The sequence below is a fragment of the Watersipora subatra genome, chromosome 1 (assembly GCF_963576615.1).
Source record: "Watersipora subatra chromosome 1, tzWatSuba1.1, whole genome shotgun sequence".
Classification (NCBI taxonomy): Eukaryota; Metazoa; Bryozoa; class Gymnolaemata; order Cheilostomatida; family Watersiporidae; genus Watersipora; species Watersipora subatra.
Window position 1 is genome coordinate 72572713 of NC_088708.1, and position 22335 is coordinate 72595047.

The 22335-nt window shown below is 39.2% G+C and overlaps 2 protein-coding genes across 3 annotated transcripts in view; one reads left to right on the top strand and one right to left on the bottom strand.

Moving 5' to 3' along the window:
- LOC137385596 (membrane-associated guanylate kinase, WW and PDZ domain-containing protein 2-like) overlaps positions 1-14707 on the top strand; it is a 53943-nt gene extending 39236 nt beyond the window's left edge. The window contains exons 22-31 of one of the 2 annotated variants that reach the window (XM_068072090.1): positions 2734-2989; positions 4490-4682; positions 7206-7361; positions 8405-8595; positions 10050-10214; positions 11698-12000; positions 12209-12370; positions 12809-12950; positions 13090-13219; positions 13477-14707. In XM_068072090.1, the coding sequence (XP_067928191.1) occupies positions 2734-2989; positions 4490-4682; positions 7206-7361; positions 8405-8595; positions 10050-10214; positions 11698-12000; positions 12209-12370; positions 12809-12950; positions 13090-13219; positions 13477-14395 (2617 nt within the window). In that variant the 3' untranslated portion in view covers positions 14396-14707. The remainder of the gene's footprint in view (positions 1-2733; positions 2990-4489; positions 4683-7205; positions 7362-8404; positions 8596-10049; positions 10215-11697; positions 12001-12208; positions 12371-12808; positions 12951-13089; positions 13220-13476) is intronic. The other variant, XM_068072091.1, reaches the window with a different exon arrangement.
- Positions 14708-14816: 109 nt separating this feature from the next.
- LOC137385597 (coiled-coil domain-containing protein 90B, mitochondrial-like) lies at positions 14817-20156 on the bottom strand. Its single transcript, XM_068072092.1, has 5 exons — positions 20019-20156; positions 18157-18447; positions 17945-18048; positions 16442-16579; positions 14817-15068 (listed from the first exon to the last, which is right to left on the bottom strand). The coding sequence occupies exons 1-5, from the start codon at positions 20152-20154 to the stop codon at positions 14817-14819; spliced, it is 921 nt and encodes a 306-aa protein (XP_067928193.1). The 5' UTR covers positions 20155-20156.
- Positions 20157-22335: the final 2179 nt, after the last annotated feature.

Genomic DNA, 22335 nt, shown 5'->3' on the forward strand with positions numbered 1-22335 from the left:
CGTTTATCAGTTGCGTGGGGAAATGAATTTTATGTCGCTTTCAGTAGATGTTTATAAAGCTGTCATCTAGGAGCATTAAACAAAGGATATGAACACTAGTAAAATGTAAATATCATCAACAAGATATTAGTCGATAAATTACAATATGAAACGATTATCTGAGCGGCGTTGCCATGGGCTAAAAGCTAAAGAAAGCGCACTTCCTTGGAAAAAAGTAGAGATTGGAAAAACCAGTCAATATCGGCTCGACATGTAAAACGGTAAAATAAAAATTTACTTGATCCTGCGATTGCTAGTGATTTTTCGTCTGATCAGTATAAACAATAATTTAGATGATAGAAGTGATGTAAACTCTTAGGACTTTTGAGTATACAGAGAGAAGTGATTGTTATGGTAGCTCGCAGGGCTACGATGTAATGTTGGACTCTATCGAAAGGAATGCTTTCAAGCATTTCATACAGGGCCAACTGTACATAGTTGTAGCTTTTTTTTAGTAGTACATATGTAAATGAATGTTTATGTACAAAAGAATTTTTAATAGAAACAGATTTCAGTTTGAGCTATGCATGTTCATAAAATACCGATTTTATTGAATTTTCAAAAATAAATTACACGATTCGCGGGTGTTTTTGCGGGGCTTTAACCCAGCCAAAGGGTTGATTATACAAAACTGTTTTGCAGTAGACCGTTGTTTGTATTTTCAACTCCAAATTAGAAAATGACATTAAGTTTATGTGACTTGCCACTGTAGAAATCACCATGTTGTGGTTTTGAATGCAAGCTGGATACGATTGGTAGCATTATTGGTAGTAGTATTGGTAGTAGTATTGGTAGTAGTATTGGTAGTTGTATTGGTAGTAGTAGTTGGTAGCAGTATTGTTAGTAGTATTGGTAGTAGTTTTGGTAGCAGTAGTTGGTAGTAAAAGTCCTTTGGTACCGTTGGTAGTAGTCCATGAATATCACCAAAGTCAAGTGTTAAAGTGCCCATCGCAAAACTTCTCATTGGTCGGTGCCAATCAGGAGCATCCTTTGCATCAAAGTGTGGATACAGCAGCGATTGCTACCAGTTATTCATATCCTACTTGCTGCTATAGAGCCAGCAGTTCTTGGACTGTACTGATGCTAAGTACATGGACATGTATATCTATCATTGTTATAAGAAGCACTTGTGTTCGTCCCAAACAATAAATCTCAGGTGATTCGCAAATTAGTCAAATCTTACATATGACACCCGGCGTGAATGACAAGAGATGTCCATCCATTTAGTAATAAAACTATTTACATCACAAGCATGTTGCTGGTTATTACACTTCATACCGATTTCTATAGGCAATTAAATGTCATTCTCATTTCCACCGTTGGTGAAAACTTTCTTATAAACTAAAGAGAGCAAGATGTTCCATTCTTCTTTTCTCCCATGAGTCAGCCCACTCAAGGAGCCCCTGCTCGAGGGGATCCAGCTAGTAGCTCGCTCGTGAACCGCTTCTGAAACAAACTCGTATCGGATGGCGCACTCCTAGTGCGGCCCCAATTTGGCGGTCTTTGTAAGAACAAGACTAGTTCAAAGGTCCCTGTATTACTTACACCACTTGTGATAGACTACTTTTTGTGTGTTATTATTCACTTTCCTTGTTTGTTGATTGGCTCAAATCATTGCTGGAGTTCTCAAGTCCTTAAAGATATCTTTATAATCATACGTTACATTACAGCAGATTAATAAGGACTGGAATAGTTTATGGCAATGTTCCATAATTATTTCACTAAACTACCACTTACCCTTTTGAGTATTAAATTTACCATATTGTTTTTAAGGGATAACATCCAAGCATCAGCTCTAATCATTTATTAACATTGTATATTATCTGGAGACCAGATTGTGAAATGTAACAATCTTACTCTACATTTATAAGCAGAAAATAGTTGTAGATTCTTTACAATCGAGTGATCAAGTGTAAAACAGGACTTGAGGTCACTGAAAGTCTAAAGCGCTACCAGTAAAAAGAACGTACTAAAGCTTTGATAGTCAGTTTGGAGTCTATTGCAGATAGTGTATGCCTTAGCTACTGCCTCGTGATTATTGTTGTACATTTCTTATTGCTCTGAACAGCAGGCCTAACAAAAAACAAGGTGTTTCTAATTTCTTTCATATGGATGCTGTAAATATGGTTAAAATAGTTTTACATTTTAATTAGTTGTAGGTAAAGAATTAACCTGGTGGTTTATTTTTATACTAGTTGCTGTGACTAGTAGTAATGATGAGTGTATTCCTACCTGTGAATGTCATTGAGACTGTACTATTGTTAGTTACATAGTGATTCCACACTTTTGAACTAAAGTCTATACACTTTATCAGGTATAAGCATTTTAAACAAGTTCATAATTATGTGTGATTTTTCAAACAACAGATAGTTTTATTAGAGGCATTGTAGCAGATTTCTCTCTGCCAGTCAACTGTTAATGTTGTCTTTCTGCTTCAGTCTGGTGTCACTAATACCTTTAGTCCTTGAGTATAATCTATCATAGACAGGGTGGAAAGGGTGTACAGTTGAATATTAGCTTTTTATATGCATCTGATGTTGGTCACTATTATAGTTGTTTACAGCTCCTACGGAAAAAGCAGTGTTTCAACTGCAGTCCAAGTAGTCTGGCCCTTAGAAACACTGGGCTATGATGAGCGAGAAGGGGCATAAATGCTGATGCATCCACACATCAGCATGTGGCTTGTTATTGTAGATTTCGTTCAAAGACTCCCAACCCAGGTGATCACAGATCACGCAGTGGAAGGCCTTCACAAAACAACCTCAACCATCCGCCTTCCATTCCTCCAGGCGTGACTTCATTTGAGAATTCCACCCCCATACCTGGCAGCCAGTATCCAGCAACACCTCCCGGTTGGAAGGAGCAGTGGCAGACACTGGATGTATTCTTGCGGCGGGGAGAGCAGGGCTTTGGATTTCGTATCGTAGGGGGGCCTGAAGAAGACACCCAGGTAGCTATGTTTGCAATTGATAAAAAATGGGCTATTTTTAATTTTTTCCTAAAGCTTTTTATTTAGGGGTTCTATGAAACATTCAAATTCCAGTATTGAAAGAAATTATAAATAGTTTAATGTTTGTAGGCTATGGTAATCGAGGGCTAGCAGTGGTTCGCCAAAAAATGGTTTATCTGATTTGTTTCTGGGTCATCAATAGAGTGATTGATTGCCTCATGTCAGTCCCATACCCTTGAAAGCGGTGTGTAAATGCTAACTCGAAGCTTATGGACACACATAGGTCTAAACGAATACCTATCGCCTACCCGAATTTCCATGTTAAATAACTTCTCGATATTTTGTCACGTTTGCCCTCTGATATGCCCTTACAACACCTGTAATGTTTTATTCCTCTGAGCATGAAGTATTTTCCTCTATTGCACTCTTTTTATAATTTCCTCGTGATCTCCTCTCTTTGCGATGAGAGGTTATGATGCGGAAGCCATGAGGAATCTCTGCACCTACTTATTAATAGAGATTAAATTATTCACCTCGCTAGCTCAATATCCTGCGCTGACATTGCGATTTGAAAATGTACTGTGTGGTTCAAGGCACACTTTGCCTACCGATGATTCATACCAATACCATCATTCTCGTGTTGTTACGGCAACGATTAAGTTAGACACGGAGTGGTAATATGGGTTGGGGAGTAGCCACCCCCCACCCGCAGCGTTTAACTTTAGACATTTTGGCTAAGTTCTTTGGTAAGACATTAGCACAGCCAAAACCAGCAGTGCATGACTTACCAACCTCACGTTGGCAAACGGTTTCTTTTTGTCTTGTTCTAAACACACCGTTAGTTACCAACATTCTACCAACAATTGCTACCAGCTATTGTAAACAATCTGTATCATTAGATTCATTACACCTGTTGGATATCTTACCTGCAAGTAAGTCAATTTAGTATACGTTAGTTACAGTGATGTGGATGGCAAAGGGGTCTTCATCTGCTTATTACTGCACACGGGTGACTCGCAGACTTATTACTAACTCTGAATACTATGTTATCTAATCCGTTTGACATTCTTGCATCAATGGCTTTAGATTGAGTCGGTCAATGACAGATACCTTTATCAAATGGAGAAGCTACATTTATCATTGTTTCTCCACAACTTGGATATTATTTCATGGCATATTTATTCACACAAAGACCTGAAAGATGGAATAGTTTGTCTTCAAAGGCTCATTTAGCCAGCGGGCAATGAGGCCAAATCTAATTAGACCGTTTCTAGACTTTTAGGCGGACCTTTTAGGTTCTCTCAAGAAGTAGGGTGACTTGTAGAAAATTAAATGGTGTCATTTGTATTGTATGAAATATATTTGCTTACGTTTTTATTTAATGTACTTTGATTTGCTTACAATTGTATTAAGATAAGTTATCATTTTAAAGTATGCAACAGCTCACGGCTCGCTCTCACACCAAGCTCTTTGGTCATGTCAGGTTTCTGTTGGTCGCAGGTTGCTATTGGCTACATCGTACCCGGGGGTGTGGCTGATCAGGATCGAAGGCTTAAAACTGGTGATGAGATTATAAGAGTGGATGGTAGGTCGACGTTTGGCGAACTACATCACAACGTGGTGGCACTGATGGGTCAGGCCTCTAGCGCTGGTCATGTGAACCTTGGCATCAGGCGGCGGGTGCTTGTACAGGGTAAGTAGTCTCCTTTGAAGTTGTATGCTGATCAGCGGTCAACTATGGTAGTGAGATGTTATGGTTCGGCAGTAGTCATAGGAGGATTGAGCTGTATCACCGTATGAAACAGTGTGAAATAGTAGGCAATTACTTTGTGTCCACCGCTCTACTCTAGTCCTTAGGTGTTTGTGGTTAACGTAGTATAATTTATTAATACATTGTTACGGGTAAAGAATTAGTAGTAATTACTTTGCATTCACAAGTGTTTGTTACGTTACTACGTGACACCTAAAAAAAAATAAAGCTTCAATTGCTCTGGCCTAATAATGGTCTGAGTTGATATCCCAGGCAAACTCTCAGATGCTTAGTATCAGTTAGGTTATGTTCGTTGACAACAACCTAGTTTAGTCACATATAGTATTCTATATTAGTATCTTGAATCAGGTATTACCTAACGGTTGGTGCTGCTAACATATGACTGTAGACTAAGGTATTAACAGACAGACGATGTTGTGTAGCTAAGCTTTCATTTTGATGCATAGGAATGTAGGGTAGAGAAGAGAAATATGTGGAATGCACCCATAAATTCTTGTTGCTCTCATATTATTAGCATGATTCACTCTGTAAATGTAAAACTCCCAACATGTTCTCCTATTATTCATAATTTCCTTTTTCTTAGGGTTCATTGCATTAGCGGCCATATTAATATCAAAGCAATTAATAACAGAATTATAATTAGTAGCTGCGCTAGTGAACCAGAGCAGACAGAGGAGGGTTCATGTCTACCCCTGTCCTTCCAGAATTGTCAGAACATGTCTAAATGTTCAAGAGTCAAACTTGTGATTTGTTTGCAATTTGCTTCATTTATTCGCAAGTCACAATAACTGGAAGGGCTATTTCAACATGAGCCAGGAATATCTATTCCAACATAAACCAGGAATATCTATTCCAGCATAAACCAGGAATATCTATTCCAACATAAACCAGGAATATCTATTCCAACGCGAGCCAGGACTCAGTACCGATTCCTTGTTCGTTACATGCAACCATCTTGGACTTTCTCATATTTCTGGCAACAATCCACATTTGTTAAAATGAAGAGTGGTGACTTTATGGATTTATCTAGTCTGCTCATTTGAGTCTACTATTTAATGTAATCTTGTGGTTTGATTTATGCAATAAGTTTCAATTATAATAAGAACAGTGTCCGTCTGTCTGAAGCCATGCTAAAAGCATTAGGAAAGAAGACAACTTCACACGGGAATCAAAATTAGGGCATCAGATTCAAAAGCAAGTGTGCTACCACTCATTGCCTTACCACATCATGGGAATATTATGGGCGTGCTGATTACTCATGACGATCTCTCACATTGTATAGAACTAGCAAGTGTACAGAACTAACAAGTGTACAGAACTAACAAGTGTACAGAACTAGCATGTGTACAGAACTAGCAAGTGTACAGAACTAACAAGTGTACAGAACTAGCAAGTGTACAGAACTAACAAGTGTACAGAACTAGCAAGTGTACAGAACTAACAAGTGTACAGAACTAGCAAGTGTACAGAACTAGCAAGTGTACAGAACTAGCAAGTGTACAGAACTAGCAAGTGTACAGAACTAGCAAGTGTACAGAACTAGCAAGTGTACAGAACTAGCAAGTGTACAGAACTAGCAAGTGTACAGAACTAGCAAGTGTACAGAACTAGCAAGTGTACAGAACTAGCAAGTGTACAGAACTAGCAAGTGTACAGAACTAACAAGTGTACAGAACTAACAAGTGTACAGAACTAGCAAGTGTACAGAACTAGCAAGTGTACAGAACTAGCAAGTGTACAGAACTAGCAAGTGTACAGAACTAACAAGTGTACAGAACTAACAAGTGTACAGAACTAACAAGTGTACAGAACTAACAAGTGTACAGAACTAACAAGTGTACTAGGGTTTATAATTGGAGTTATTGAATGCTTTAACTCTATGTCAGGCTATAATTGGGTGCTTAACCAATTATAGCCTGATTACTAATTAGGTTTAACAAATTATTACTACTTAGCAAGTTTTACCTTTAAACGCAATGACTCAGAAACTCTTTATTTAAATTATATCATTAATTAGTAAAAGTCAAAAAAGTTGAATTAAATAGATGCTCAGCACCCATCATATCAAGCAATTTGTTTGTTCAAATAATGCAGCAAGAAATGTCATTCAAGAGTTTTCTGTTGAATATTTTTACATTGCATCATATTTTGTATGGTATTTATTACTCTCGTGCTAAGAACACTTGTCTTAAAAAGCACTTGGTTGTGGAGTGTTTGCTAATATATCCTAGAGAATAATATTTAAAGCAGTCTAAGGACCAGTTGCTTATCATGAGAAGTGATAGCTGGTTTCATGTTTGTATCATGTTAGCTGGTTTGTGTTTGTTTATTTGATTGTCGGTTTCTGGTTGTTGAATTTGTACAGCAACAAACAATCTGACATGACATCTAAAAATGGTCTATTTCATGTATGTCTTAGTGTAGGCTGTCTGCTGTGCACTGTAGACACGAGCCCAAAAAAGGTACCATCCGCATATAACCAGACAGAACAACAGCAACCATATGATGTCATTGTAACCAGAAGAGAAAGCGAAGGCTTCGGTTTCATTATCGTTTCTTCATTAAATCGAGTGGGAGCCGTTGTAGGTGAGTTCTGCATCGGTACGTATCAACCAATGAGTGTGAAGCTTTTTGCGTTGAACTAACCACACAGAATTGAGCTTACAACACTTTTGCCTTCTTTGGCACCGCCTCTAGCTAGATGCTACTGTGAGTATCGCTTGTAGCCTCAGTTCAAGCTTCAGGTTTGATACTGTTTGCTAGTAAATAGACCTTGACTATTCTTTCTCGTCTCCTGAGCTATTCTCTTCTTCTAGAGACTCTTCCCTATTTGCCCTCAATTCATTTGCAATGTTAGCTGCATTATTTCAAAATAGTTTCTTAGTTGATTTAGTTGGTAAGGTCTTTGTAGCAACTGTGTGTGTGCGCACGCGCGCGTGTGTGTGCACGTGTTCAGCTGATTATGCTCTGAACGTTTCTTTGCTGATAGATTTTTTGTCTATTTATCACAATGTACTGAGACTATTGGTTTCTTAAAGTCTTGACCTCCATCCTTGGTGATGGCTCGTGTTTGGAAGGTATCCAATTGTCTGCTCTTGTGGCAAACCCGAAATTCTTAATTACACTACAACCACAGCCGTAGAGCTGGATGCTTGGTTGGCTTTAAAATTTACCGCTAGGTTTTCATCAAATTTTCACCAAATTTATTAGCTGAATAAGCATGGTATCAACTAAAACCTTGCTTTGCGGCATGTCTCTTGATAATAGATATGCTGCAGTTTTGGCTAAACTCCTTACGCAAAATGCAACCTTCACAAATGTTTACTGTAAGCTGCTTTTCCCTGAAAACAATTTAGGCATTTTTGTAAAAAAAGTATGTTTTGTGTAAGGACATGCTATGTATCTGCAGGGCTATTATCCCATCAACACCTATAAAGTTTGAGTAACTAGTATACACCATTGTATGAAAATGAGTACGCTGGAGAAGTTGTTCAACTGGTATATTCTCATGGTTGTGCTCCAGAGGTTGAGTAACTGGTATATTCTCATAGTTGTGCTCCAGAAGTTGGGTAATTGGTATATATGTTTTGTTTATGTGTGTTCTTGAGAGGTTGTGTAACACATACTTGTTGTCTGGTGTACAGGAAGGATCATAGAGGGAAGTCCAGCAGAAAAGTGTGGAATGCTGCGGGTTGGTGATAGAATAGTGGCTGTAAATGATGTGGACATCTCAAGAATGCTGCATGAAGACATTGTCAATCTCATAAAAGATTCAGGCTATTCTGTAAAGTTGGTGGTGGCGCCACCAAGCCCTTCAGTGGATCAGAGACCAAATGTAAGTAATCGTCTGCTCTATCTACTGTATTTGTTTATGTGTAACCTGAGAACTGTAAGGTATACGACAGTCTGAATTCACCCCATGCATAAAATAGTTTTTTTCTTACAGATGGCTGCTGTTTATTTAGCTACTTGTAAGCTTTGTACAGTTACCCGTTGAGCGTTAGACGTAACACGTTTTTCAGACTAGCTAACACCGACAGGTAGCGTTGTGTCCTCTCTCTCTTTCTCAAATCGCTCAGCTCTATACTCTTAGCTGATAAGAATGAATCTTATAATCCTCAACCTGCTAGCACTCAATGATTCTAGTCTACTAGCTGTTACCACTGAACAGTAGTAGGTTAGTAGTAGTTGTAAGTTCTTATCTCATGGAGTTAATTGCATAAAGTTTTTATCTCATGGAGTTAATTGCATATTCCTCTGTTCCTTCCTAGGAGTTGCTTCACTGTTCATCGCTATTCAATCGTAATGATCCACTCCGTGTAAGTATTCAATGATTCGATCTTTTCTTTTCATTCGTATGAAGTATTTGTCTTCTGTTTATGTCAATTGGTACACTGGCTCTCTCCTAAGTATGGTCATTTGTACCCTTGTGTCGTTCAGTGTCCGTGGTAGACTTTCTTTGCTCGTCTCATTTATGTGTGAAGCAACCAATTTCATGCTGCTGCAGATCCTCTAGCTCAAATTGGAGGCCTTGTCATGCTCCCCACAGTATGATGTTATTCTGCAGTTGATTGGTTCTGATTGCTCACTATTGACTGCTGCTCCGCTCTATGGAAATACCACGCTCTATGGAAATACCAAACGCTTGAGATTTCGTCGATATATGATCTATGCCCATTATTGCTGTCAAGTAGTTTCTCTACCAGCTTAATAGACAATTTATTTTCTCCGTCGATACAATTATCAAAAATTCTCTGGATAAGAAACTACTTTATGATGTAACGTCTGCGCTGTCTGGCTTCTTGTGTGAATGTTTTACCATAGACATTTGGGTGGATGCACCGCATGCTGTCTGCTGCATGTTCAACATAGCTCAGCTCTCAGCCACCGCGGTTGACCTCAGCTGTCTGCACACCAACCAGAACTCACACAATAAATGGAAAGGTTGATAAACTATAGATGGCTAATGGCCCTGAGGCTGCTATCTGGCTGTCTTTAATAAAGCACATTCAACAACCGCCTGTCAAATATGGTCATCTCCTATTGGGCACTTTGGCACCAGTTGTTTCTTCTGCACCTCTTTTGTAAATCTGTCATTTTTTGACTCAATAATATCGGGTGTCCAAACACAAAGTTTTGGGTTTAGTTTATTGGATATCTCTGCGGTTGCATTGGTTGGCTTAAGTTGCAACTGTTCTGATCAAACAAATCTCTACAGATGACACAAGCGGTGAGTTTATATTAATTGTAATGTAGCTTCTTCATTGATACTTTTGTATGGTATTGCAGGGGTCGATGACAAGTGCAACAGCACAGCCAGCTGCTCTGCCAATGATGGCTGATAATGAAACTCTTGTACGCAACATGAACTCGCATACAGCGCTTAGTACCGCTGACCGGTACAACGGAGGGCCTCCTATACAAAGCAGCAGGTCAACTGGAAACCTCACACAGGTAGGACGACCCCTATTAACTCTCAATTCTGCATCTATGCAATAGTGGTAGGGCTCAAAAGCTTTTTGCAACATCAAACTTGAGAGTTGGCCTTTCACACCCCTATACTTAATCTTTTTATTGAAGTGTCATTATGTATTAAGCTATGTTATTATGCAACTTATGTTGGCAATCATCTGAAAATTGCTGTACCTTTGAAAAGGAACATTCCTAGCTAAAAATGTAAATGTCAACTGAAGATTTATCAACTATAATTTAATCAAAGCTCAATAAAAGTCTATAATAAACAATTTAGAAGCTGGTTCAGCCCGGTGGAACTGTGAGTGGAGATGTTTTCACAACGTTACAGGTCCCAAACAGTTGATTTGAATATGCAAAGTATAGATCTAATGCTATTGTTTGTTGCGAAGATAGCAGTTGCTGGCTAAGGAAGCGCATAAATAGAAGATAGATTCACTGTGATTTACCTTAAACAAATGCGTGTATATAATCTTTTAACTGCTTTTCGTCTTTATAAAACGATTATAACTAAAACTAACATATTCCCTTTTCTTATTTTCAAAACTGGTAAACGGTGTATCGTCCCATTTTGTAGACAGGTAAGCAGTCTATTTTCTAATTCATGTATTCGGTACCATTATAAAATGGATTAGTGAACAGTTACACAGCCATAATAGCGGTAGTAAGTTATGCACATGATAGGGTCATTGCAACAGTGCAGTGGCAACTATTGCACAATTAACAGATTTGGGTATACAGCACGGAAAGAGTCTCATCAATGAAAGCTTTTTTAGCCTTAGCAATCTTGACATCCTCAGCTACAAAATGAGGGCTCAGTTGCTAGGAGATGATCATTTTGTAGAGATATAACAGCAACATTTGCCGCCTGTTTTGCTAGGACCATATGATACCTAGTACATTTTGTACAGTTAAATCACTATCCATCGCGGCTTACAAATGGATTGTAATAGAAACATTTGGATTATCATTTTGAGGCCAACCCGTGTTATGCTTCATCGACATTCGTTGTTATGTGTAAGCTAAGCTTGTGGAGAAAAGTGGCTAGCTAGTTGGTGATCCAGAAAAGTATGCCATTGCCAGACCTTGTCTCATTGAGTAGCATCTAACAATAGGTATTTCGTAAGTCAATTCATAGCCGTACAAATCTTGTGTAATACACATTGTGGCTTTTAATCTGCTAATTCTCTAGCTTTTGCATGTTTGTCGTCTTTTTTAGCATTCTTTGACATAGGAATACCAAATTAATTCAATTTTCAATAATTAATACTTGATAATTTGCTTGGCCTCTCTGTTGAGATCTACTATTAGCTATAACTATTTGATGGCCCACCCCTTATTGTGACCCATCATATATACACGACATATAGTTCTCTAACTGAACTTGCTGATAATGTATGACAAGCTATTTTGATAATGGTTACATTGCCAATTGTATTACCACTTTGTATTACCATCACTTTAGCCATTTGGATCAAGTTCGGAGAGCAGACAACTCTCAAACTCCATCATACCACCTCCTTCGTATGATGAGTACACCCACTCTACCTACGCACCAGGATCCAGCCAGCAGCCATCATGGAGAGGTCAGCAGCAGAGGCCAAACTATGACATCTCACCTCGTCAAAATTATGAAACTCCAGTATCAACCTACGAGCCACCCAAACCAGGCTATGATCCATCAAAACTTGGAGTGCGCACTCCACTCCCTACTCCTGCCAGGCTGCCGAACAACAACTCATTGAGCTCTTCAGCCTCAAACTCGCAGGTCTGTGAATATTCTAACTGTAAACTCAAAAAACAGACTATCAGGTGAGAACTCATTGGTAGTCATTATACCAGCTGTGTTAGTCAATATTAGCCTCGGTCAATAGAATAAATCTCCATGTGATCGGCAAGACCTAACTACAAGTTCCTCTTTGCGTTACCCATATTTGGCTCAGAATTTTAATAAGTGTGTTTGCACTGATTCACAGGCTACGCAACCAGCTCCTGGGTCTATACTCAGCATCGAGCTCTTCAGAAGCTCGAGAGGTTTTGGATTTTCTATAAGAGGAGGCAAAGAGTTCAACAACATGCCTCTTTATGTATTGCGCATAGCTGAGGAGGGAGCTGCGTACATGGACCAGCGTCTTCTAGTAAGAATTATTTATGATGAGTCATTAGTCATGTGATGTTTTCTCTTTCTCACTTTCATCCCGCCACCCTGTTCCTTCTCTATTTTTTTCTCCCTCCTTTTTTGCACCTTTCATCTTATCAGTGGTATTTTGCCGCGTTTTTGTTTGCCTTCCGGCAAACAGTAAGGCAAACAAAAAGACCTTGCACATAGGTCTCATATTTTCCTCTCGCTCCTCACCGTTCCAATGATTATTCTACTGATCATTCTCTTCGCACTGACAAAGCCTCATACCGGTGATGAGGCTCACCTTGATCTCTTTTCTCTTGTTCCCTTATTACCCCTTCTTTCACCCTTCTGTTTGGGTTTATGCTCCCGTTTCCCCCACACACCCCTAGTGAGGTGGCAGTAGCATAATGTTTGCCATGGTATATTTAAACATTTACCTGTCCTTTTGAAGGTGGGAGACGAGATATTGGAGATAAACGATCAGCAAACGAATGGCATGAGTCATGCTGATGCTATAAATTTAATACAGAGTGGAGGGTCAAAGGTCAAGCTTTTGATTAGAAGGACAGGACAACTCCCTAACATAGTGTCTGGTATGTACCAATGTTAATGTTGTGTCATTTATCATGTTATCTGTTGAAAACTTTTCTCATAGCATTTCACGCTCAATAGCTGATCATTGCACCGCAAGCACCCCCAAACATTGCACGTCTACACATTGCATGTCTGTAGAGCAAGGAATTCCAAGTCCTCAAGGTTCTGGATTAAGTAGCCCTGCAATAAGGAATGCAGGACCTGCAGCCCCTCCCACAGCCGCTCAACCCGCTGGCTATGAACCAAATCAAAACTACAGCAAAGAGAGGTTCGTATTACAGCATAAACTCCTTCATTCCTTTTCCAAATACTCCTTCGGTTGACATGTTGCCTGCTGATCCCAGACTTTTAAAGGCTATAACTGTCACAGGCCTATATAACCACCTTGCATTTGCTTGAGCCTACACCAAGCTCTAACCTCTTTGGTCTTCCTGACAGTAAGTGCTGAATTCCTAAAACCTCTTATCATCATGGCGCATGGGTTTGTGACTTTGTTGCTACAACTAGTCCTTGTATGACATGTAGGTATGGAGTAGCCAGCCGACCGGATGCTCAAATGGATACCAAGTATAGCGCTAGCTATGGGAGGCCTGAGCTCAACAGAGCTGACAGTAACAGGAGTGGTATGGGTCGAGGCACAGGCCTGACTAAGGGGCCTGAGTCTCGACCTAGTTATCAAGATGAGAGGTACAATCCTCCTACTTCAGTTTCTAATCGCTACGCAGAGACCACACCGCAATCGAGAGGTTACCCTGTCGGTAGAGACAATACACAGTCAACCAATAGAACTCAGCCGGTGAGGCCACCATCCAATCCCTATACACCATCACAACAAAATTCCTACCCACTACAAGCTAATACTTATGCAAACTCTACACAACAGACTTCTCATACGCGTCCGTACAATAGCACTGTTTCAAGTAAACCTGCCCCGTACAACGAACCCACTAGTTCCTCTTCCTCCTATCAGCAACCACCTGCCAGCTCTAATCAATATAGCAACAGTAAACCTGTCACATACCAACCCAGTACAGCATCTTATCCAAATAATAGCAATGCAGGCCATCGGCCAGCGCCCGCTGGTAGTTACAATGCAGGAGCTATGAATCGTCAAACCAACCAACAAATGTATAACTACTATGACTCAAACAAGCCTGCCCAGCCTGCAGAAAGGCAGCCACCTATTGGACAGAACAGCTTTGCTGGCCGTGCCAGAGCTCCTGCACCGAACTATCCAAGCGCATATGGTGGTCCTAGCACAGCCCCAAGCAACTATAAAACAGTAGATTATGGCCCACAGGGTATGGTTAGAGGTAGTAATGCATATTCTAACCCGAGGACTATGTATAGTGGGCAGGGTGCCCCTGTCAGACCCCCATACAACAATCCCTATGATTCACAGGCTAATAGCAACTATTACTCACGACAGCCTACATACCAGTAGCGAGAAGCTCTAGCACACATATATATTTTAATATGCAAGTTTTAGACATTAGTAGATGTAAATGACTTCATTTAGCCTCATCATCTTGAATGTTTAGTACTTTTTCACTTTTGTGGCTGTTTTATACTATAACCAGTCTCACATCAGGTCTATACAAGCATTCTTATCTCCATAAAAATGAACAAAAGCAGTTTGTATCATTGACTAGCATAGTATCACAATATTTATATCATTCTTATATCACTTATAAAATGGTGCCTCCATTTGTAGATTTACAGTTTTTCAAATGAAATAAATTACTGTATAGATTTACCATAACAGGTTTGCACCTGAAATACGTTGAACTTTATATAAATTATCTACTATATAGATATTAGTTGCTAATCCACTGAGGGAACAATTGCCCTCATAAATGCGGAGCCTACCTGTAGTACCTATATAAGATACCAACAGCTGTTATAGCTATAGTGAATGTTGTTCCAGCTATAGTTTTATAGATGTCATTCTTATAACGTTCAAATGTTGTTTGCAGGTTGCCTAGCTCGGCAGTCATCTTTGTGGTGAGGTTGGCAATGCTTTTTTCTACCTGCGTGTTATCATCTTTGGCTTGACTTCTCTCACAGTTTATGTCTAGTGTCAGGTTGTTTTTTACTTTAGTGAGAGCTTCCGTGATCTGCAGATGATATTGAGTTTAGTCAACAATTGCAACAATTGTTTAGTAACATTACACCAACGTAACAAATAAACCATGAAAATGATGGTAACTATATGTAGCAGCCACTCATCACAAATGGTTTGGGTGCACACGGAACAAATCGCTGTTGTCTAACCTAACAGAGACTATGATTGACCAACAGGAATGATTAGGCAGTAAACTTAACATAAAGACAACCAGTCATACTAGTTTAGTTTATAATGGCTCGTTAGTTTGACCTTAGCCTGTCTTGACAAACTGTTGTTTTTGCGGAGTTGTCCCCTGTTGAGCGGGGCGAGCAAAACAACAGCTTGTCACAAGACCCACTGCACCGGATGCATCAGCTGCACTGAAAGGGAGTTGTTCTTTTCAATCTATGCGGCTTGGCTGCGATGATATGTCGGTCGCTCCATTGGTAATCAACGGATTTCGCGCAAAAATTAATGTAGAAAAAAATAAGACATACACGTTTAACCAGAGACCAGTCTCTGCGGTAAACTTTAGTAGAACTTAAGAACTCAGGCAACAACAGCAACTAAACATGTTGTTATTTGTGCACTCAGTCAGTTTTATTTCTATTTTTGTATCAATCAGTTTTATTTGTTCTTATTGATTTTATTTTTAATTTATTTTATTCTTAAGTTCTACTAAAGTTTACCGCAGAGATTGGTCTCTGAATAAACGTTTTTATCTTATCTTTTTCTACGTCGATTACCAATGGAGCGACCGCCATAACATCGCAGCCAAGCCATATAGACGGAAGAGAACAACTCCCTTTCAGTGCAGCTGATGCATCAGGTGCAGTGCGTCTTGTGACAAGCTATATGTTTTGCTCGCCCCGCTCAACAGGGGACAGCTCCGCAAAAACAACAGTTTGTTAAGACAGGCTAGGTTGACCTGGTAAGTCATAATTGCAATATATATTCAGTGTATGCCAACATGCTATACAATAGACAGGACAACAAACAACATGTGTGACAGGTGGCAGTAGCCATCTCATCGTGAATTAGTATGAAGGTCTTTACGAAGGCTACGTAAACAGCCAAGAATCACATCAATGAACAATTACATGCATTCAGAACAGGTGCTACAAAGTCTCTATGTCAATATACTATAAATACTGCAATTTCAATAATCTGATAAGTTGTTGCTAAAGCATTTACCATTAAATAACAGGCTGAAAAGGGAGCCAATGATCTCAGGTTAAAATTTTTCCCCAAAGGATTCTAGACATAAATATAAGGCTTGTTCGCTGATTGCTCATCACAAGGTCAACCACCCGATGCTGGTTTAACAGACAATGCTTGAGAAGTGTGACAAATGGGATAGCTAACATTTAGCTCGGACCTTACCGTTGACTGATGAAGAGCAAATTCTAGCTTAAGCTTTTCATTGTCATTTCTAACAGCTGCGAGTTCACTTTTTTCTAATATCGTCATGTCTTTACGGAGAGCCTGAATCTGTGTCATGGTTTGTTCTCTCATAAGTTCCTGTCGGTAATTAAGTTAATTACACTAGTGCTGTGAGCAGTTGTACACTTGTATGAATGCCTTACTCTAGCCTATCACGCCAGGTACCTGATACTAAAGCAAAATAATAAACACACTCGAGGTAAAATATATACTATTTCAAAACATGAGAATATTATATTGAGGTAAGCTTAGCCGTTAACCCTCTCATCTAGAGACTGATTTGGGAGATTTAGAGTGTCAACATTTGCAAGCTGTGATCAGATTGGCTGATGAGCCGACCCGACCGAAACGCTAAAAAATTGAAAGCAATGTTAAAGATGAACTAGAACAAGATTCTATCAGAAAGCATTAATATTTTTCTATCATTTGCGATTGTTTTTGATGTTTGAGATGATCTGACTGCCAGGAAGTCTGAAGACTAAAATCATCAAAACTTGATGGTGGTTAAAAAGCTCATAAGAAAAATAGGTGCCGAAGTGATGACAATAGTTGAGCGGCTGTCTGGCTCTTTGATTATTAATATCAATTTGCAGCATTATGTGTCTCGATGCTGTCAGCCTCTTTGCTGAAGTGTAACTATAAACATCATAATTACACTCTCACTTGAATCTGAGTGTTTTGTCAATTTACAATCAGGTTTCGTCGATTTTAATCTTAAAACACCCTCGCAGTCAGATCACGTCAAACATCAGACGCAATGATAAAAAAATATCGATACTTATAAAATATAATAAATTTTGTGTAAGTTCATCTTTCAGAATACGATTGCACCTACCAGAGCAGCCTTGTCAGCGCACTGGTGATTGCACCTACCAGAGCAGCCTTGTCAGCACACTGGTGAATGCACCTACCAGAGCAGCCTTGTCAGCGCACTGGTGATTGCACCTACCAGAGCAGCCTTGTCAGCACACTGGTGAATGCACCTACCAGAGCAGCCTTGTCAGCGCACTGGTGATTGCACCTACCAGAGCAGCCTTGTCAGCGCACTGGTGATTGCACCTACCAGAGCAGCCTTGTCAGCGCACTGGTGAATGCACCTACCAGAGCAGCCTTGTCAGCGCACTGGTGATTGCACCTACCAGAGCAGCCTTGTCAGCACACTGGTGATTGCACCTACCAGAACAGCCTTGTCAGCGCACTGGAGATTGCACCTACCAGAACAGCCTTGTCAGCGCACTGGTGAATGCACCTACCAGAGCAGCCTTGTCAGCGCACTGGTGGTTGCACCTACCAGAGCAGCCTTGTCAGCGCACTGGTGAATGCACCTACCAGAGCAGCCTTGTCAGCGCACTGGTGAATGCACCTACCAGAGCAGCCTTGTCAGCGCACTGGTGATTGCACCTACCAGAGCAGCCTTGTCAGCGCACTGGTGATTGCACCTACCAGAGCAGCCTTGTCAGCGCACTGGGCTCGCTGTGCCTTCAAGGCATCATTTGTCAACTGAACATACGTATAGGTTATAGTTTCTGCTTGTTCCAATGTAAAACCTGAAAGAATAATTCACTTGTTGATTTCAACATCCCTAAACTGCAACTGACTATGCTAAGGTAAAGCCACACAAGAAAACTAGAAAGATTAAGACGCTATTCATCTACCTTTGTCAATGAAGACTCTGATAAGAGAGTAAGTGTCAACTATCATGTTATCCTTAGACAGCTGTAGTTTATCCAGCTCAGATAAATGAGTCACCTTTCCTAAACGTAGAAAAGGGTTACCACCTGCAGCAGTGCCAACGGCCCCGGCGTCTGCACCCATTGCCTTAACGGCACCGTCGTTCACGGTCACATTCTTCTCTGTAGCAGCAGCAGCTTTTACACTGACTTCATCGGCTTTAGACTGGTCCATCGCAGCTTTTATGTCTGGGTTTTTCGCAACTGTCTCTTTGACTGATCATTCATCCATGCAAGTATGATACAAATGAGCACCTTGACATATGCAACCCAGAAACTAACTGTACTAAATCAGGAGTTCTGTGAAATTCACATTAAAACAAAATATACGTGTGAATAAACAAGACACATCTTGACAGTTTTACCTTACACAAAAAACTAAATAATGAGAAACAATTGCAACGCATGTTATCAAAGGTGAAAACATTTCACTGGCTACAGTGGTTAGTTGCATTGTCAATGCAAAGGTGAACAACTCCCATGAAAGATTTGAAAGTTTAAACAATTGTTTATAACAGCTGAGTCCACCAACTAATAGCTGATTGCAGACAATATTATATTACGAGTAATAAACAGGCTACCAAAAAGGAAAGAGTACAGCAACAAAAGAAAACATGTTCCATCAACAATCTGTTCTCTTGAATATTGGACATACATCTTAGTTGAATAATTGTCCTGTTGGGCCATGTTCAGGTAAAACAATCTATTAACACAATGTATTAAAGGGAGTCTCACCAAATTTCAGTTCATTCAAAGCATAAGTTTTTTTATAATTGGCTCAAATGTACATGTATATTTGGTCATGGCTGAAAAACGACGTTTTCTAACAGTCATGTTATGAAATTTAAAAAGAATTGTGCGCTATTGTTTAGGGGAGCTGACCAATGAATTAACAACGTTCAAACACAACATGTAAAATGGTGGTTCAAAAACTAGTTGAATTTCTCAATAATAAAACTGAACAAAGCTGAACCATCGTTGAAGTTATCTCCTCTGATCATTTTGAATAATATCCCTCTTTCAATGTGTTTGTAACCCACAAACTCTAGCCACACAACCTAGCGATGTGTGGGCAGAGTTTGTCATTTAAGGTTGAATCTAGCTCTAGTTTCACAGAACATCATCAGTGCCTACATGAACGCACCACTGAAATAATCTGCATATAGGTAGCCTACTGCTAGCAAATGATCGTTACAAGAAAACTAGATCACGACCGGTTGAGGCGTTTAGGAACTCACCCTAGCACATTCTGAACAATGCGTGCAATTTTTATACATCATCAAATGGATGGTCAAGAACATAGTTATTTTTAGCCAGTTAGACAAATGCTGATGCTAAAAATGATCTGAAATTTAGTGATTCTACCTAAAGAACTGCTGAACAACATAGTGTTAACAGATTGTTTCATCTCACCATGGCCCAACAAGAACTTTGATCATTAAATATACCGGTATTTACATGTATATATATATATATATATATATATATATATATATATATATATATATATATAGTTGTATATACCTAGTTAATAGTTGTATATACATGTACCTAGTTAATAGTTGCATGCATATACCTATCGGTAGTTAATATATGCATACACCTGGTTAATAGCTGTATATATCTGGTTAATAGTTGTATATACCTAGTTAATATTTGCATATACATAGTTAATAGTTGTATCTACCTAGTTAATAGTTGCATATACCTGGTTAATAGTTGTATATACCTAGTTAATAGATGTATATACCTAGTTAATAGTTTGTATATACATGGTGAATACTCACCAGATTCTTGCAATATCTTGAAATCTACTGATTCTTTTTCAGATTGTTCTGTGATAGCTGTTTTTGTACAAAGTGCCCTCGGGTAACTACCCATTTGATGGCCACATAACGCACTGGCACGTCTGACCAGCATCATGCCTGCAATAAATATGCACCTCGTTTTCTAGCCAATAATTTGCTATCAAAATTTAATACAATTTTCAGTTTCATTGCTGAACTTGTAGGCATTTTTGTTAACAGTAACATTCACATGAATGGCATATCATCGGTAACGCAATGAGTATTAGAAATGTAGTGAACTTATGTACTAGGGCTTCGATAGCTTATTCTACGTTGAATAATCAAGAAGGCAGCTCAATCATATCCATGCTATAATTGAAAAACTTTTCCTTTATATGAAGCTCACAATTATGTCAAAAACTAGTAATTTTGTTTCATGCCTAGTATTAATAGATGCTTCAAAAACAATGTATATTCAGTGATGTTACATTTTAAGAAATTGTATCCAAAAAACACGATATTCATTAGAGACATGTGTACAACTCAGAACTAATGGTTTGAAAAATGCAGGAAAGCTAAAGAGAATGGGTTGAGTAAATGCAGATTAATAATTTTTATGTCTCATAAAAGCCAGATATGGAAAAGAAACTGTTTGAAGCTAATTTAATTCTACCTAGCTCATATGGGTAAATGCCAAACAGAGAGGCATACTGCGAATAGAAACCACGGTAACGATTCCACCTTTGGTATTGATCTAGTTTAATAGAAGCCCGATAAACACTAGCAAAATTGTTACTAATGCAAAAGTTGATAAATGTAGCTTTAATAATTAGTACAATTAAGCAGTGGTAGGACTCCGATTTATATGGCATCATAAAAAGCAATCTAACAGATTTAAGTGGGGATAAAACTGCTACAACGGAGCTTAGAGACATCAAAGGAGGATTATAACCTTTGCTACATCCAAGAGAATAGTAATAAACAACTCGCAGGTCTACACAGAAACCAAATTTTCACAGTCATAACTATCACTATTAAACTAAACATAAAACGCTCTTGTCATCAGAGAGTGGCTCTAAAAAGAAGCTGAGGAGGGGACTCAATGAGCCTTTTCCACTTTTTTTTACAAAAGAGCAGTGTGGGCCAAGTAACCAGAGAAAACCCTAGTGGATTAGCAAAACTTCACGGGAGTCGGAAATTATGCTTTCAATACGTGAGGAGAATATTGGGCTGCCACGCCACTCAGGGGGCAGCGAGATGTGCGTCTAGACTCTAGAGTGGTAGTTCTCATCAAACATGCACCGGGTAAATGAAGCATACAAGAATATGACTGTTCTTGTCAGAAGCACAAAAGCGGGTGAAGTTCTGTGAGCAGTTGTAGGTTAACACAATAGTATAAAAGGAAGAATTGCTAGACCAAAGGTTTTGATCACCGTTTCTGCTGTAGTCTTCATGAGAAGTTGAACTACACTGTCCGAGAAAGGATCTTGCAGAACCATTACAGGCCTTTTCCAGAACAAAAAAGTTAGTCAAGTTTTTTTTTAATGAAAAATTGAAAAGTATGAGAAGCAGTTATGCAACAATCAGATTCTGGAATGTCAATAAAGAGATACGGTGGGTGATATGCAAATTTTAGCGCTTTAGAGTTACGATTGCTGAACACTTTTAGGTGTCAAAAAGCCAAGTTAAGCATCAAAATTGAGTTGAAAGATTGTTTAATCGGCAGAGGAAGTGGTAAGTACTGTTGTTTTAAAATTAGTGTTAGAATTACATGATTTTCCATATTTTTAAATGTACCAGAATAGTTGGCCAATGAAATTTTGCAAAACTGACCAATCGTCAATAAGATTGAGAGTTGGTCAAGCGGAGGCAGGTATTTTTAACTACTTATCCGGCAGCCTTAAAAGAATAAAAAGGGCTGCACGCACAAATATTCAACATAACTTGGTCTTTGCCAGAGTATCGACAATAAGAGTACTCCTGACTAAGTTATTCAGTTGGTTCAGTTACAGCATGATTCTAATTGGTAGCTGTGGGCCTTGCAACCTAAGCCAGTATTGCCAGGTTGTTCAGCAATTCCTCTCATCATTGGACGGGCTAAATTTCACTGCACCTCCTTTTTCTCCTCTTTGAACGAGAGCAAGATAAATTTAATGTTTCTGTCCAAATCCTTTTAGAATGTTGCTAACCTATCACCAAACATCATGCTGTAAGTCCAAGACTACTAGCCTACCTTCTGACTGTTTTCACTTTTCACTCATATATATTTTTACAAAACTTAGCAAACATTCATATGACCCAGTCGTCGTAGCACTTC